At 43.4% G+C, this 14,625-nt stretch overlaps 1 protein-coding gene across 4 annotated transcripts in view; it reads right to left on the bottom strand.

The window, feature by feature from the left end:
- Positions 1 to 12,680, bottom strand: part of ash1l (ash1 (absent, small, or homeotic)-like (Drosophila)) — a 33,066-nt gene extending 20,386 nt beyond the window's left edge. For 3 of the 4 annotated variants that reach the window (XR_014117156.1, XM_027002335.3, XM_081697357.1), the window contains exons 1-4: positions 12,534 to 12,680; positions 11,388 to 11,483; positions 5,941 to 6,729; positions 730 to 5,065 (exon numbers count right to left, since the gene is read on the bottom strand). Coding sequence is in view for 3 of the 4 variants with exons in the window: in XM_027002335.3 (XP_026858136.2) it covers positions 730 to 5,065; positions 5,941 to 6,519 (4,915 nt within the window). In the remaining variant the exon portion in view is untranslated. The remainder of the gene's footprint in view (positions 1 to 729; positions 5,066 to 5,940; positions 6,730 to 11,387; positions 11,484 to 12,533) is intronic. The other variant, XM_027002337.3, reaches the window with a different exon arrangement.
- Positions 12,681 to 14,625: the final 1,945 nt, after the last annotated feature.

Raw genomic sequence — 14,625 nt, 5'->3', positions numbered from 1 at the left:
CCTTTATGCAGGTGTGTGTGTGTGACTGTTTGTGTGCTTTCCAGTCTATGCAAAGAGTAAAGCTCTACATTAATTTTGATATATAGAAAATTCAACATACAAAAAATCCTAATGCTGATGTTTCTAAATGAGCCCTGGACAGCATTGCTGGTACTGCGACAAAGCCTTTACTCTTTCCCTCCTGTTCTTTAATAAAGATGCAGCATCAGTGATTTGGGAGGCATTTCATGTTGTTTGCTTTTAGTTTGTGAAAGCAAACATAAGCTTCAAGCAGACAGATGTCAACCACACTGTCTGACTGTGTGACACTAAAATCAGTAGAGCCAGCAACAACCTGTTCTTCAGTAGCAGATTAGTTATTACTGTGTAGAGTGCAGTGTAGCGAAGAATGTCATCGCCCAGTCAAATCACAGCAAAGAATTCTGGAGGACACAGAGGTAACTGCTATATTTGGAATGTGACTACACTTCACTGCATTAATTCTGTAACCTTCACAATGTCAGATGAATTTGGGTCACCTTAGAAGGCTCAAGCACTGATTTACATTCAGTCAGTTGTCGAGGTATTTTAAAAATGTAAGACAAGCCAACAGGAAACAATATATTACTAGTGTACTATATGTAAATTGTTCTCTATGTATATGTTTTATTTTATTATATGGTAATTACCTGAAACACATTAACCATTATTACTCTAGTGGTAACATTAGCTTTGACCTATTAAACATACCTGATTCTCTTCTCTCAGCAGAAGTGGAAAGATCCTTCCTCAATGATCTGTCCAATCGTGTTAGGCTTGAGCTCTCCAAGTTGCCACCTTTCTTGCCTCGATTTCCCCTAAGCGAAGTCCGAGTGAGGGCAGAAGCAAACAGGTTGGTGTGGTGTGAGCCTGAATCTTCCTCTTCATTAGCTGAAGTAGGATCTTCCTCCTCACTATCTGAGCACCCCATTAGGTCTGGCACATGTCCATCAGAGAATGCACCTTGGCTGAGGTTCTGGTTACGAGAAAGCTTAGAGTAATCAGCATCAGAGGAACCCATCCGGAACCAGGAGTCCACAGGTCGATGCCCCCGACTCCCTCGGCCCAAGGATAACCGAGATGGCCCCAGACAGGACATTGAGGCTTCTTTCCGCTTGTACCTTTCTGCTGAGGATGAGGAGGAGGAAGAGGGAGAGTTACTAGAGGCAGCAGCCACCTGCTTGTTAGCACTGGAGTCAGCTGAGACATCCCGGCCATACCCACAACGTTGGAGCGATTCTATGCTTCCTCCTCTTGTTCCTCGCTCCCCTCTTCCTACTCCCATGCTCTCACCTCCACTTCTCCCTCCTCCACCATCTCCAGCTCCTCCGCCATCATCATCTTCTTCCTCTCCACAGCGGTCACGATGCTTGTGCCTGTGCTTGTGTTTATGGTGCCAGCCAAATGACAGATCGGAGGACATGGCAGGGTAGAGTACTGGTGAACGAGTCCCACCTAGATACTCTTGTCGTAGCAGCTTATGCTTCTTTTTGTGGAACTTGGAAGGGTTAAGAAGCAAGTGGGATGGGTGATGGTGATGAACATATGAAGGTGGAGGAGGTGGAGGGAAGGAAGGGGAATGGTGCCCATGGTGGGGTGGGCCCGAATGGGCAGCCTGGTGGTGAGGGTGAGGGTACAGTGCACTGGCTGGGGCGTAGCTCCGATAATAACCAAGTCCGAGAGGGGCGGAGGAGTATGGAACACTGTAAGAAGGGTGATAAAACCCTCCGCTGGAAAGTGGGAACCCTAGCCCAGGAACAAAAGGCACCTCTGACATTGATTCACGCAGCTTGGGGGGCCTTCCACGTTTTTTCTTGAGATCAGGCTTACGGACATAGTGCAGAGAATCACATGGGTAGGCTGGGTGCGGTGAATAGTAACCACTAAAGTTAATCCTGAAGATAGTAGGCAGAAGGTCTCTATGTAGGTAATGATGAGGTGGGGGATTGTTACCACCTCCTATGCTACTGCCTGCACGGGCGCTGGGCATGCCAGTTCCACGGCTTGTGCCAGCTGCAGCTGTACCCAGGCCCAAGCTGCTGCCCAGGCGAAGTGCAGGTGTCCGGTGAGAAATTCGTATTTCAGTGAGCCGCACGCAGATCTCATCAAGCTCAGCAAGGAAGTCAGGATCCTGCCTGCGAGAGCGCAGCTGCAGATACTTCTTCTTGCGTTTGCGCTTCTGCCTTTTCAGCTTGTCATAGCCCGGGCAGCCATGTCCACGGCGCTTACACTTATGCTTATGCTTTTCTTTGTGCCCCACTAGTGCTGAGGGTGCAGCCACAGTGTGTGACCGGCGTGGGTCAGGTGATGACATTGCTCCGAGTGGGGATGGTGTGGGCGAGGGGCGATCAAGAAGTACTGAAGACGAATGTCTCCTACTGCTTCTGGGATTAAGCCCTACGCCAATGCCCACTGATGACCCCATCATTCCAGGCATGAGGAGACCACTGGGCATTCCCTGTGGGACTGCCACCCCGGCTAAACCACTGGCACCTCCAGCCTTCTCACCACGATCTGACGTACTGTTGTTGTCTGTTCCAATGCCACTGTCACTAGGGACAGTCTCCTCACTGTGTGACTCACTGACTGGAGAAGGTGTGGCTTCCTTTAGTTCACCAAGAGGAGCAGGAGATGTGGGCAATAGCGGCCTGGGAGGCGAAAGCTTACGGTAATGGAAGTGCTGCCGGTAATGGTGGTGGTGATGGTGATGACCTCTGCAAGAAGGCTTCTTCTGAGAGTAGTGCGCAGTTGTGGAAGCCCCCAGAGTACGAGGGGAAGGCGCTGAAAAAGTTGGAGGGGTAAAGGGAAATGAGTGGTGGCCCTGATGGGAGTGGCTGTAGTGTGGGTGGGATGTGAAGTGTACTGAACCCGGCTCCACGAAGCTAGCGTCGCTAATAGGGCTTTGGCCCCCACTGGACTGAGAAAGTGATGGAGAGGGAAAAATGTCAGAGGGGGGCACCTGGTGCTGCTGGATTTGTGAGGCCTGAGACTGGTGTGAATGGTGTGGGGAAGATGTATTTGGGGTCAAAAATACCTCGGGTGGTGGTGTAGGGGCACCTGGTGAAGGATTTGCTGGTGCTTTTGGCTTGCGTCCTCTTCTTTTACCCATATATATTGTCCCCTTCTTGCTTACATTGATCTGAGGTCCTAGTTTACCACCAAAGGTTGCCGCAAGTGTTGAGAGAGACTGTGTTGCAGCAGCCACTGTCCCTGACATGCCTGCGCTCTTAGTGATATCCTGCTCAGGTCCCGGACCTGACCCCAGAAGAATCTGGCTGAGGAGCCTCTTCCGCTTTACTGTCTTCATTTTGTTGATCTTGCCTATGAGAGTCTTCATTATGAGCTGCCCATTGCCCTTGTTGCGAAAGCCCTTGTCACCTGCAGAAGAATCCCCTGACTCTGGAGCTAGTGTTGGGGGCTGGGTCTCCTGTGGCAGGGTTGGAGGCAAACGTTTCGGTCTTCCTCGTTTTCTTGGCATGGGTTTAGGAGGGTTCAGATCAACCTCTGGGTGCAAGACAGGGGGATCTTGCTCCTCTTTGGACTTGAGCATGGAATACACTTTTGAGGGGATAACTTTGATAGGTGGGCGACCACGTGCAGGTGCATCCAATCTTGGCATCTTGGACTTAGGACGGCCCCTTTTCTTAGGCGGGGGTCCAAAAAGTTGGGAGACAACAGGGGGCACACGATTAGCATTGGGGGGCCTACCTACAGGCCGACGGATGGGTGGTGAGGAAGCGAGACCTGCACCTAGTGGTGTGGTGGACTTGGGCTGGCTAGGAGAAGTATCTTGCATTGGCCTTTGTGTGCGGTTGACCACTCTAGTCCAGCGAGGTCGTCGACCTCGACGCTTTTTGAGAGGCTTGGAGTCATGTTCTGCTGGTGATGCAGGAGAAGCAGGCTCAGGGTCATCACAAAGCTCTGCCGGGCTGCTGCAAGAACCAGAAGGGGTAGAAGGGGAAGCAGTGTGTTTAGTGGATTCAGCTGGGCTGGGCTCTCCATTAGCACAGCTTTCCTGAATGGGATTTTGCTTAGCTGGGCTTGAGCTCTTTCCCCGCTCACCTGGAGGTACTAAAACAGGTCCCTTCTCTTTAATGTCTTGTTTTCCTGACACTGCTGGGGATGACCCTTTGCTTAAATCTCTGGGATTATCAAAGTTTTTGTCCCACTCCCTCTCTTTCTCAAGATTCTCCTCTGTTTGTGAGGGGCTCACTCTGATTCGTGAGCCAAAGGATGTAGGCATTACCTGGTGACTGCTCACACTCCCTATCCTTTCTAAGGAGGAAGCAGAGGAAGAAAGGGATGGTGTGGAGCAATGTGGAAGGCAGTGCCCAAGACGAGCCTGTGATTTAATTCCATTACTGCTGTCACTGCTGTCATTTGTGATAGTTGTCAAGCGACTGTTGCCGTAAGATACGGCAGGAATGTTGGTGGTGTTGCTACTTATAATCCCCTTTGAGAGTCCATCAGTTTCCTCTTTCCTAGGGATGCCAGATAATTTCTCCAGGATGCTGTCTTTGTTCCTTGAGCCATACGGACGGCCAGGGGGCCTTGATACTGGTGGGGGAGGAGAGAGGTGGACGGCTCTGGAATATGTGTTCCTGTTGGCCATGGCCCGCTCAGGCCGCTGCAGATTGGAGATCAAGGGTGGAGAACTGCTGTGTGTTGAAGCCGGAGACACTTTGCGAACTTTGGCCTTAGGACACTTAGTAGGTGGGCAGGTGGCTATAAGCTGCGCAAGTTTCTCAGTGACTGTAGGTGCACCCCAATTCTGAACTCCTTTCTCTTGCTCCCTCTGGTCACTGTAAATGTACTGAGCGGGTTTTGTGATTCCATCAATTTTGGGTTCCTGGGGAGTTGATGCAGTGGGGGTAGGGGTTGTTGGTGAAGGTACTGGGGGGATGGATTGGAGTATGAAGCTCTTCTTTCCAGAGGAGTGTAGTTTGTTGTCTGTTAGAGGGCGGTGCAAGTTAAGGGGTCTCTCTGAAGATGAAATGGATTTTACATCTGCCTTTCCTTCTGACTTACAGGCCAGTTTCAGAGGACCCTGGTGTGGGGAAAAAAATACATGAGACACTGAAAATTAACATGTAATACAATAGCATATTACTGAACAGGAGTGAAATAGGAGTGTAAAAAAGTGGAATTATGCTGTAGTTTCAAACTGTAGTAAAATTCACATAAAACTGCACTTTTTTCTTAGAAGATAGTTTAACTGAGAGTGAACTTAAGTAAATGCCACTGTACTACCAACCTAAAACCAAAATGGAATTAACTAAATACCACCAAAACACCATCAAAGCCTCTGTTCAGTGATGTGGTTTTTTGCCACCTAGTGCTTGTTTTTTCCCAGAACGGAAAAAAAAGTGTTTTGAACTGAAAGGTTTATCAGACCCAGAAAGTTGACAGCAGGAAAGAGATGAGAGAAAAGAGGAAAACCTCAAGGGAGAATAAAAAAGTGACACAGAAACCAATGAAAGAGGAGAAAAGAAGACAAAAAATGCAAGGTGGGAAGAAAGGATAAGATAAAAAAAAGATGAAAAAAGGTGCTATATGGTATAAAACAGAGAAAAGGATGGAGAAAAAAGCTAAAATGCAAGTAAAAGTGAACAAAGTGAACAGGTGGTAGCTGGTATAAAAATTACTTATTAGAAAGAATACTTGTTAGAAATGCTGAGATCATGTCAAGAGATGATAAAAAAAAATAGCTGTCAATGTGTATCAACCAGGAAAACTGAATAATTCGGCCCAGTCTTGCCAAAATGTTGATCTGGCTCTGTAATACAAAGCCTGCAGCTGACAGCTAGTGCAATTTTTATTTTAAATATCATCAGTAAACTAACACACACACCCCCACCCCCCGATTCCTTCTCTATCCTTAAAATCCCACACTATTCTTAATAAAAGAGTGAACCCACTGACCCTTTTAGCTGGTGCACTCCCATTCACAGGTGGGGCAGGACTGGTTGAAATGGATGAAGGAAGAGAAGGTGGGGGTCCAGTAGCAGCTGGAACGCTTGACAATTGAGGCGCTCCTTGGTTGACCGAAGGGTTCTTCTCTGCTTCCACAACATGGGGGGGACTAGGGGTGTTGCCACTGCCATCGTGGAGTCCTCCTCGACGACTGCCACGCCCCGCTCCACGGCCTCCATGTCTAACAGTGGCTCGGAAGGCAGGTCTGCATACATAGTTCTCTAGGATTTTAGGGGGCTTCTTCATTCGTTTGGCTTGGAGGCCAATCTTAAGCTTGACACTGCCCTCTGAGTAGCTGGTCTCTTTGACAGAGAACTGAGGGGACTGCTGCTGCTGGTGGTCACTGGCACCACTGTCAGGGTTGCAGAGGTCAGCTGGCACCCCATCTCTCTCCTTCTCTCGCTTCCTTATTTCCTCTTCATCCTCTTTCATACCACCTACTCCCTCTTTTTCGCGTTCCACTGGTATTTGGGCATTTGTAGAGAGAGGGGGCGGTGTGGTGGGCCCCCCCTGGGTCCTCTGATCCATTGGTAATTTGGGAAACGGGGAAAGTTGAGCAAGACACTGTGTGTTTGAGAGCAGTACAGTTTTTAGTAGTGGGGTTTGCAGAAGTCCAGTAGTAGTAGGAAAAGGGGTAGAGGAAAAGGGTGAGGGGGCTGTAGCAAAAGATGAGAAAATTCTTGTTGGATTGCAGCAATGTTGTCCTTTCCTGTTCACACAGCCCTCTTCACCTTCAAACTGAGAAAAAACACAAAGGTAAGAAGGGAAGTTCTTCCTTGCTTATTCTAGGTTTTGTTTTTTCTTTTAGTTTTCATTACCTAAAAGGCTATAGTATTAGGCATTCCTCTACTGGTGTCCTAAATGTTAAGGGTCACCATGATTTCAGATATAGAATAAAATATTATGAAAGATCTTAATCTCTGAAAATGAGGTTAAGTTAACCCATGTTAAATTAACCCATGTTATCTCCTAAGGCATATTCTCTTTCTCACTCTCTCTCTCTCTCTCTCACACACAGACACACACACACACACACGTGCACATATGCGCGCGTGCACACACACATTCCCATCATAGCTCACAATTTGTTATGCATCATCTTCCAATGTTTGTCAACAAACCCAGAGAATTGGCAGCTCAATGGACTGATTTTACTTTCTTGGTAATGTGTTGTTTTGATAAAAGCCCAAAAAATGTGGATGACAGCATGACTGTGCATCTTTCAGATGATTGTTTTTTGAAAACTTGATCCCCTAAACATAATGCCATTTTTAAGGTGTACACAACACTGCACAATTGACTGACCACTTAAGTTATTAATGAAAATTTCTTAGCTATGAAATAATTTCAGAAGTGTCAGAATATTCAGATGTGGGATTTGCTAGCATATTCATACAAGTATTTTTGCCCTTTTGCATTTTCCATCACATAAGTCATTACAGTTATAAAGATAAAAAGAATATTTATTGTGGAACTCTACTTTTTAGGTCAAATGATTGCTCCATTTGATACCAAAGTGCACATACAGAAAAACAACCTACTCTTTAAGAAACAAAATTGTGAAATCAATAAATCAACATGTGTCCTAAAGTAATCTTAAAAATGGCCTGTAGCAAACAAAATGTTATCTAACTTTTCTATCCAGCATGCTTTAACCTTACTGTTTGCTTGTATACTTCAAATTAATATTTAAAATTTGTTTTTGAATACATGAATGACAATGTACTACTGTCTGAAAGCTGTAAATGTAACATTAATTTCATGTAACAAAATATTCATGACATGTTCTTGCCTCATATTTTGTTTCTGGATCCCTCCAACATTTGTGCACTCACTAACTTTAAACCTACTTAGCCAGTTTGAAGATAACTGCAATAGAGTCGTTTGAGTTTAAATGAAAAAGAATGGTTTTAAAAGGATTTTCTTTTAATACTGTACATTTATCAGACATTTTCATTCCTGTTTAATCTCAGGAAAAATTGTTTTACCACTCAATTAGTATGCATTTCTAAGTATTTCTCAAATCCAAAGCCAAATCAGGTAAAGGTCCACAAGGGAGACACGGAAGATTAGAACTGAAAGTCTGCCAGCATGAACCACAAACTTTTAGTGTCTGCAGTCTGTTGCCCATCTCACCAATGTCAGTTTCACATAGTAAATTTAAATTTTGTGACTCTATAACTATGAACATCTGGCCTTTCTCACAAAACTCCCCTATAGTCTTTATCTAAACTAGCTTTTAAAGGAGTGCTTAATCCAAAAATGCCATCATTGTTAATAAATGACAGCTGGTGGGTACCAGTTAGCATGCTGAAAAGGGCATGCTATGTCATTTCCTCTAAATTTCATTCATGCTCGTCATCCACATTACCAATTTTAGACAAGGTAATGTTATACAAATAAATAATCTTAAAATATTCGATTTTCTCAACAGCAACTAGTTAAAACAAAAAATAAATTACTAACAAACCATTCCACTTGCACACTTCTGAATATCACAGTAGTCAAGTCCAATGAACGCCTGGAATTTTTATCGGAGGAATCATGGAACCCAGTGTAAGTAGTTCCCTGCTCCAACCCCCCAAATCTAGCCACACAGTGATTTAGCACAGGGCTTGCCCCGAGCAGGTGCTTTCTATGGGTGAAGTCATTGAGAGGCAAGTCAGAGCTGTGACCTCAGCACACAGGACCCTCTGGGAGTCAGAGGATCTGGCTGCCTTCTTCAGCCCTCTGCAACAGCCAATCAAAACAAAAGGAGAGACCAAGAGAAGTGTGCAGACGAAGAGAGAAGAAGCATGCAGAGTCTTTCTTCATGCCCTACTGAGACTAAAAGCTATGCAAAGAGTCCATCAAGAGTTCTTGGATCATCTAAATTATATGCTTCTGAGCATGCCTGTTTAATGATGTGGAATGTAGGGAGCCTTATATGAAATCTGATGGAAAACATCATTTCATTGCTGACTGCATTCTGTGCAGAGAAAATGCTTTCTGCAGGATGACTGCCACTATAAACTGTGGTCCAGAACTTGGAGTCTTGCCTTGGTTTCTCCACACCCACGTTTCTATGTTTACTACAATTACTCACTCAGGATCTCTAAAACCCAACCTCCTTTTTCTGTCAGTGATCCCCATTTCACATACCACCTTCCCAAATCATGTTAGCTCTCTTTCTCCTTCACCATGTCACCTCCTTATACTACTTTCCCTCCCTCCCTGTCGCTCTCTGTTTCCTCTCACTCACTTATGCTCTCTGACTTGTACTCACTTGGAAAGCACACTGTATAGCAGTCAAAGTAGAGTCGCTATGTTCCTGCTAATCAAAAACACATTTTCTCCAGTGTGCCCTCCCTTCTTCTCCTTCCTCTGTCTGTCCCACCCTCAATGACAATCATTCTCCTATTTCCTAAGTGTTCTAGGACTTTATAAAATTGTTTGTCACAGTGATAAGTCACTTTTGCATACTCCTTTTGTTTTAAAGGAGTAAAAGCATGTAATGTAAAATGGTTAAGAACACGTAGACACCATATGAATAAGGTGTTTGCCTTTTTAAAAATATTTTAACAAGTTTAAAAACGCTGTTTGAGTAGCACAACACACCTTTGCATATCAAAAGTATTCTCAGTCATCAACAGTTTGCCACTTCTTCTTTACACAAAGTCTGATACCTGTGGTTTTATACATATAACCACAATTATAACAAAAGAAAACCATAAAGTAACTTCCTTCCTGTGTTTACTTTCATTTTCAGTGGAACCTGGTTTTCCGTGTCCAAGTCCCTCTCTTCCCTACCGATTTCTGAAAACAGCCTTGCACTCATAGTCCAACTGAAGCGATAAACACACTTAATTTGGCAGCCTCCCTTCTGCCACTGACTGCTTCCAACTGTTTCTACTAAGTACCAAAACAAGGTAAGGAACACACTGCTGGGTTGACACACATGGGAGGTCACAGATTCAGGAATCCATCAACATACTGTGAGGCCAGAGGTGACCAGATGGCCCTGAGAAAATGACTGAAGAAAAGGTGCACTGCAGTGGGCACACTGTTCACAACTTGGTGCCACTTTCCCTCCTCTACGGCACCTCCCAGCCACACACACACACACATATATTTTTCACACATTGTGGAAAGATGCTGAAACTGATATTATTCTTGTTATGATCTTAATTGCTTAGCAGACTACATGCCAAAAAGCAACAAAAAAGGATGACAGAAATCAATGAAACTCCTATCATTTGTTTTCATTACTCAGTGATTTGCAGGTTATATAATATTACAATAGATGTATTTAATTAAGTGTATATCTATTTTTAAAAAACAACGCATATACTACTACTATTAAACAAGGCTGATAAATGCATTTTCTGGAACATATTGCAAAGTAAACTCAGTCTTTTGAACAATAATGAGGCATGGTAATCAATATAGTTAATTCCACCTCCAACCAGAAACGTATTTTAATCAATTTTTAAGAGGACGTTTAGGCGCTAATATAGATTGTGGGAATCGGAAGGTGCAGGGTGTTGAATGCCGTTTCCTTGACAGCAAATAGCCCCGCTCTGGGTCAGAGGCCAAAGGTGACTTAAAGGTTTCAGACAGATTCTGTCCTATCATCTACCGTGTTGTTAAGCGTCCAGTCAGTGAAACAATGTTTTACTCCCATGCACATTACCCAACAAAGCGATCACGCAATTTGCACGTGCAGTGAACCACACTACAACTGAGGTTAACTGAGGATTTCTTGTTCTACAAAATCCAACGGCATGAAAACGTGATTCTAACGCAACTCTCTCGTATAGTGACAGTTCAAAAATCAGATAATTGTTTTAGACATCAGTTTAGAGCTTAAATAATTTTCATCTCGTCAAACTAAACAGTTTAAAATGACTAAATACACCGCTATAAATCACTACGCAAACGGGCATAGCTATACGCGCTTCCGAGACCTCCACAGTAGCAGTTCCTAGCAGTAACTTTAAAACTGAATCCTAAACATCTCTGAAGTGAAACTAACACATACACACAAAACACCTGTTCCTAGAGAACCTTTAGTATTGCTTTTATTATCTATCGTTAACGTAAAAAAGCTGCCAGCCAGAACTCCAACATATCCTACGTGTTCAAGTCTTGGATCCTGACTTTAAGAATAAAAACAGCAAGGTGTGTAATTACGATACACCTTCATAGTTGCACGGGGGACTGCCTACAGACTTTAATCGTTTTGGCAAGTGCAGATGAAGCCATAAAAGGAACAGAAACATACAATACTTATTGAGCTTTAATAGACATCTCCAAGATCAAATGGGCGAAGACGACACAAAAGTCGCTTCACCTGCTGCAGCGATTTAAAATGTGTTTTAAGAAAGGTTTTTTTGTTTGTTTGTTTTTTAACTCACCGTGATTAACGGTGTCAAACGGCGATCACATTATTTGGACCAAAATCCACTCTTCGTGCGTACCAACATGGTTCCCTCTGTAAATTTATATTGAAACTTGATGTCCCGACAAAAGAAAAAAGAAAGAAAATCAAAGCTGCGAAGGAAAACATAGAGCGCAACAACTATGTATAATATAAACCATTACTGAGCCTGCAAACGTCTGTATCTACCGTTATTTTATTTCCATGAGGTGCATTTGCCATGCTTTACGATTACAGCCAAGGTAGCAACATAGCTCCAAAGCTAATCTGCAGGATCACAACAGTGACCCCAACCTACGTCCTACCAGAGGAATATGTACGATAGATACCCAGTGTTATCCAAAATAGCGACTTTTGACAGAGCCTAAAGCTACTTCAGTAAATAGCTACATTAAATTGCCCCCAACGAAAACATAGCAACTGATTGGTAATAGCGCCTGCATACTCTAGCTATCCTGCGTCAGACAAAATTCATTCATTGTGCTAAAATAATGTTTATATAATACTGTAGCATGGTAGTGAGCATACCTAGTGCTACTTTGTATCTAGCTAGTTACTACTTCGTTATGGGTAAGCTAGCCATCATTTTTCAGGATTTGCTTGCAAGGGTAAAGTGGCTTTCTACCTGCGTGGCTGAAATCCACAGATAAAAGAACTAAGTTGTTACTGGTCATATGTTTAGAATAACACTCATTAAATACATCTAATATATGCTACAAAAGCACCGGAACGAAATTGGATAATCTGTACTGTCACTGGCACATTGCTGATAGCAAGGTTAGCCACACAGTCATAGCTAGCAAACTGCGAGCAATCTTCACGAACGTAGCTAGCTAGGACAGCTAACGAGGCACCCACTGTGTTGTGACTAACTAGCTGAGCAAAGTATTAATTCTTATCTGGGAGGCCAATAAAACGACAATAATAAAATGCTAACATATAGCGAAGCATGATCGGAAGAAAAATTCACATCAAGTGCTATTCGCATAAAGCCCTGTACAGGTTATTAAAAAACAAGAACTGTCAACAAAATGGCGGCTGCGTTGAATCAACAGAAACCCGAAATGGATCTCTCCCTCAATTTCTTCGCCTTCTCCCTCCTTGTCAGTACAGTGGTCGTTACCCGTAATATTCCAAAATGTCGCCGGATTCCCTCTCCGGGACTGCGCTAGTCGAGTTTAAAGGTGTCTGAATGGGCCTCTGTCGTCAATCGGGCCTCCATGTCTGCTAAGCCCGTATCGTTTCTGTCAGTACAACACGGGCATTCTCAGTCAGAGGCGGGAGGGGAGGGAGGACAGAGAGGAGGGGGACCGAGATGTGGGAGGGAGGAGGGCAGATGCCGTGTAGTGGTTCCACTTTCTCCCGATTTCCTCCTATTTTTTAAATTTATTTTACATAGCCTTAAACAGAACATCGTTTTAAATGGTGGATTGATTGTTTAAAATGTTGGCATTTTATATTTGTATCTCTTCCACGTGATACAACGGTGGAAGCATGACGATAGCCTCTAAATGATATGGGGTACAAGGACCGCGTTTTCTTGCGCTCGTGGCACTTTACCCAGAGTGAAATATCTAGACTCCCGGGGGAATTACAGCAAAGAGGCGGGTTGAGTAACTGCCTCTTAAATTGATGGAATCCAATCGTTACAATAAAAATAAAAGGGCTGTGTAGACCTCTTCTTTTTATTTGGTCTTTTTCCATCCTCTCACAAACTCAAGTTAGTCCATTGGCCCACGCGAAGGAAGCGGGACAGTGGAGCTATAGGACAATTTAGGATTGCTCAATTCATGTTATTTTCGATATTATCAACGTCCAAACTGAGTTGTTAGGATGATGAGAAAAGGTCTTGGGCCATTTTGGGGCTTAATGAACGAAATATTTCAATTACATTTTTCGTAGAGGTTTGAAAAGCTAAGGCCAGAGGAGGATGGGCTCCCCCTTTGAGTCTTGGTTCCTCTCAAGGTTTCTTCCTCATGCTCTAGGGAGTTTTTCCTTGCCACTGTCCAGCAACACTGGGTGCTTGGACTTGGACATTTGTAAAGCTGCTTTGTGACAACATGTGTTGTAAAAAGTGCTATATAAGTAAATTTGATTTGATTTGATATCTGAAGTCAATTTATCAATAGGCCTATGTTAATTTTGAGATCTTTCAGGATTGATAAACATTATTCCTTTTTATAAAAACATTAAATAATTCTTTATCTTTCAAAATTACATGTTTAATGTTTAAATTAGTTATTAATTATGCATAAAAGGTCATTTGAGTTTGTTATGATGGTGTAAGGACAACAGTATGCATACTGAAGCATCAGATTAACCATATGATCACAGGAATTTAAAGCATCCCAGCACTTCATAAACTAAGGAAGTCACTTTGTGACATTCAGTTTTAGAGCATGTTATTGTCCCATATGGACTCACTACACACAAAGTATTTCAGAGTACACGTGCTTTTTATTAGGAATGTGTGTGTGTGTGGGGGGGGGGGGGGGGGGGGGGGAATCACAAATTCTTTGATCACTGACTTATTGAATTTTACTCCCTGGCACTTAAGAGCTTTCTGTGGTGTGTCAGTTTGACTCCCAGTGATGTAATTTGGAGTCAAACACTTCATATCAAAAACCTCACAAAGCTCCTCCTAGAGCTGCTTTGGATACCAGAACCATGCTGCCTTTGTGCTCCAGTAGCCAAACCTGTGATGCCAGTAAGCATGCCTCTTCATACAATGCATCTGGGAGGTTTTCTGAGGAGTCATTTATAGCATTGCCAAACAATGGCACTTTTTACTAGTACTTAGTATTTGTTTTTTATCCTTGGGAAATACACTTTGGATTTCCTAAACTCTAATGGACCAGTTTGGCTCATTCTTGCTCTGATTATTTCCACAGACTGTAAACATGGAAAAAAAGAACACAAAACCCCTTCTTTAACATTTCTTAAGATTTCATATAAAATTCAATAGCTGTTACTCCTACAAAGGTTCTGTAACAGATGTTATTTTCCCATTTGCCCTTTTTTTAGTATAGAACATTTAGCATGCCAGAAGTGCACACCTAATCTGAATCTTACCTAATTTATTTATAACCTATTTAGACTCATAAATGGGGTCTTGTTACAACATTCAAACTATACACCTCTCAAGATGTCAATGTAAATAGAATTATGTACACAAAAGGTCTATGTGCAGGCCTACGAGACACATATGCACACTC

This window comes from Electrophorus electricus, chromosome 2, assembly GCF_041902795.1.
Source record: "Electrophorus electricus isolate QZ-2024a chromosome 2, ASM4190279v1, whole genome shotgun sequence".
In the NCBI taxonomy this organism is placed as follows: Eukaryota; Metazoa; Chordata; class Actinopteri; order Gymnotiformes; family Gymnotidae; genus Electrophorus; species Electrophorus electricus.
The sequence above is the reverse complement of the archived record's forward strand: the minus strand, read 5'-3'. Positions and strand labels throughout refer to the sequence as shown.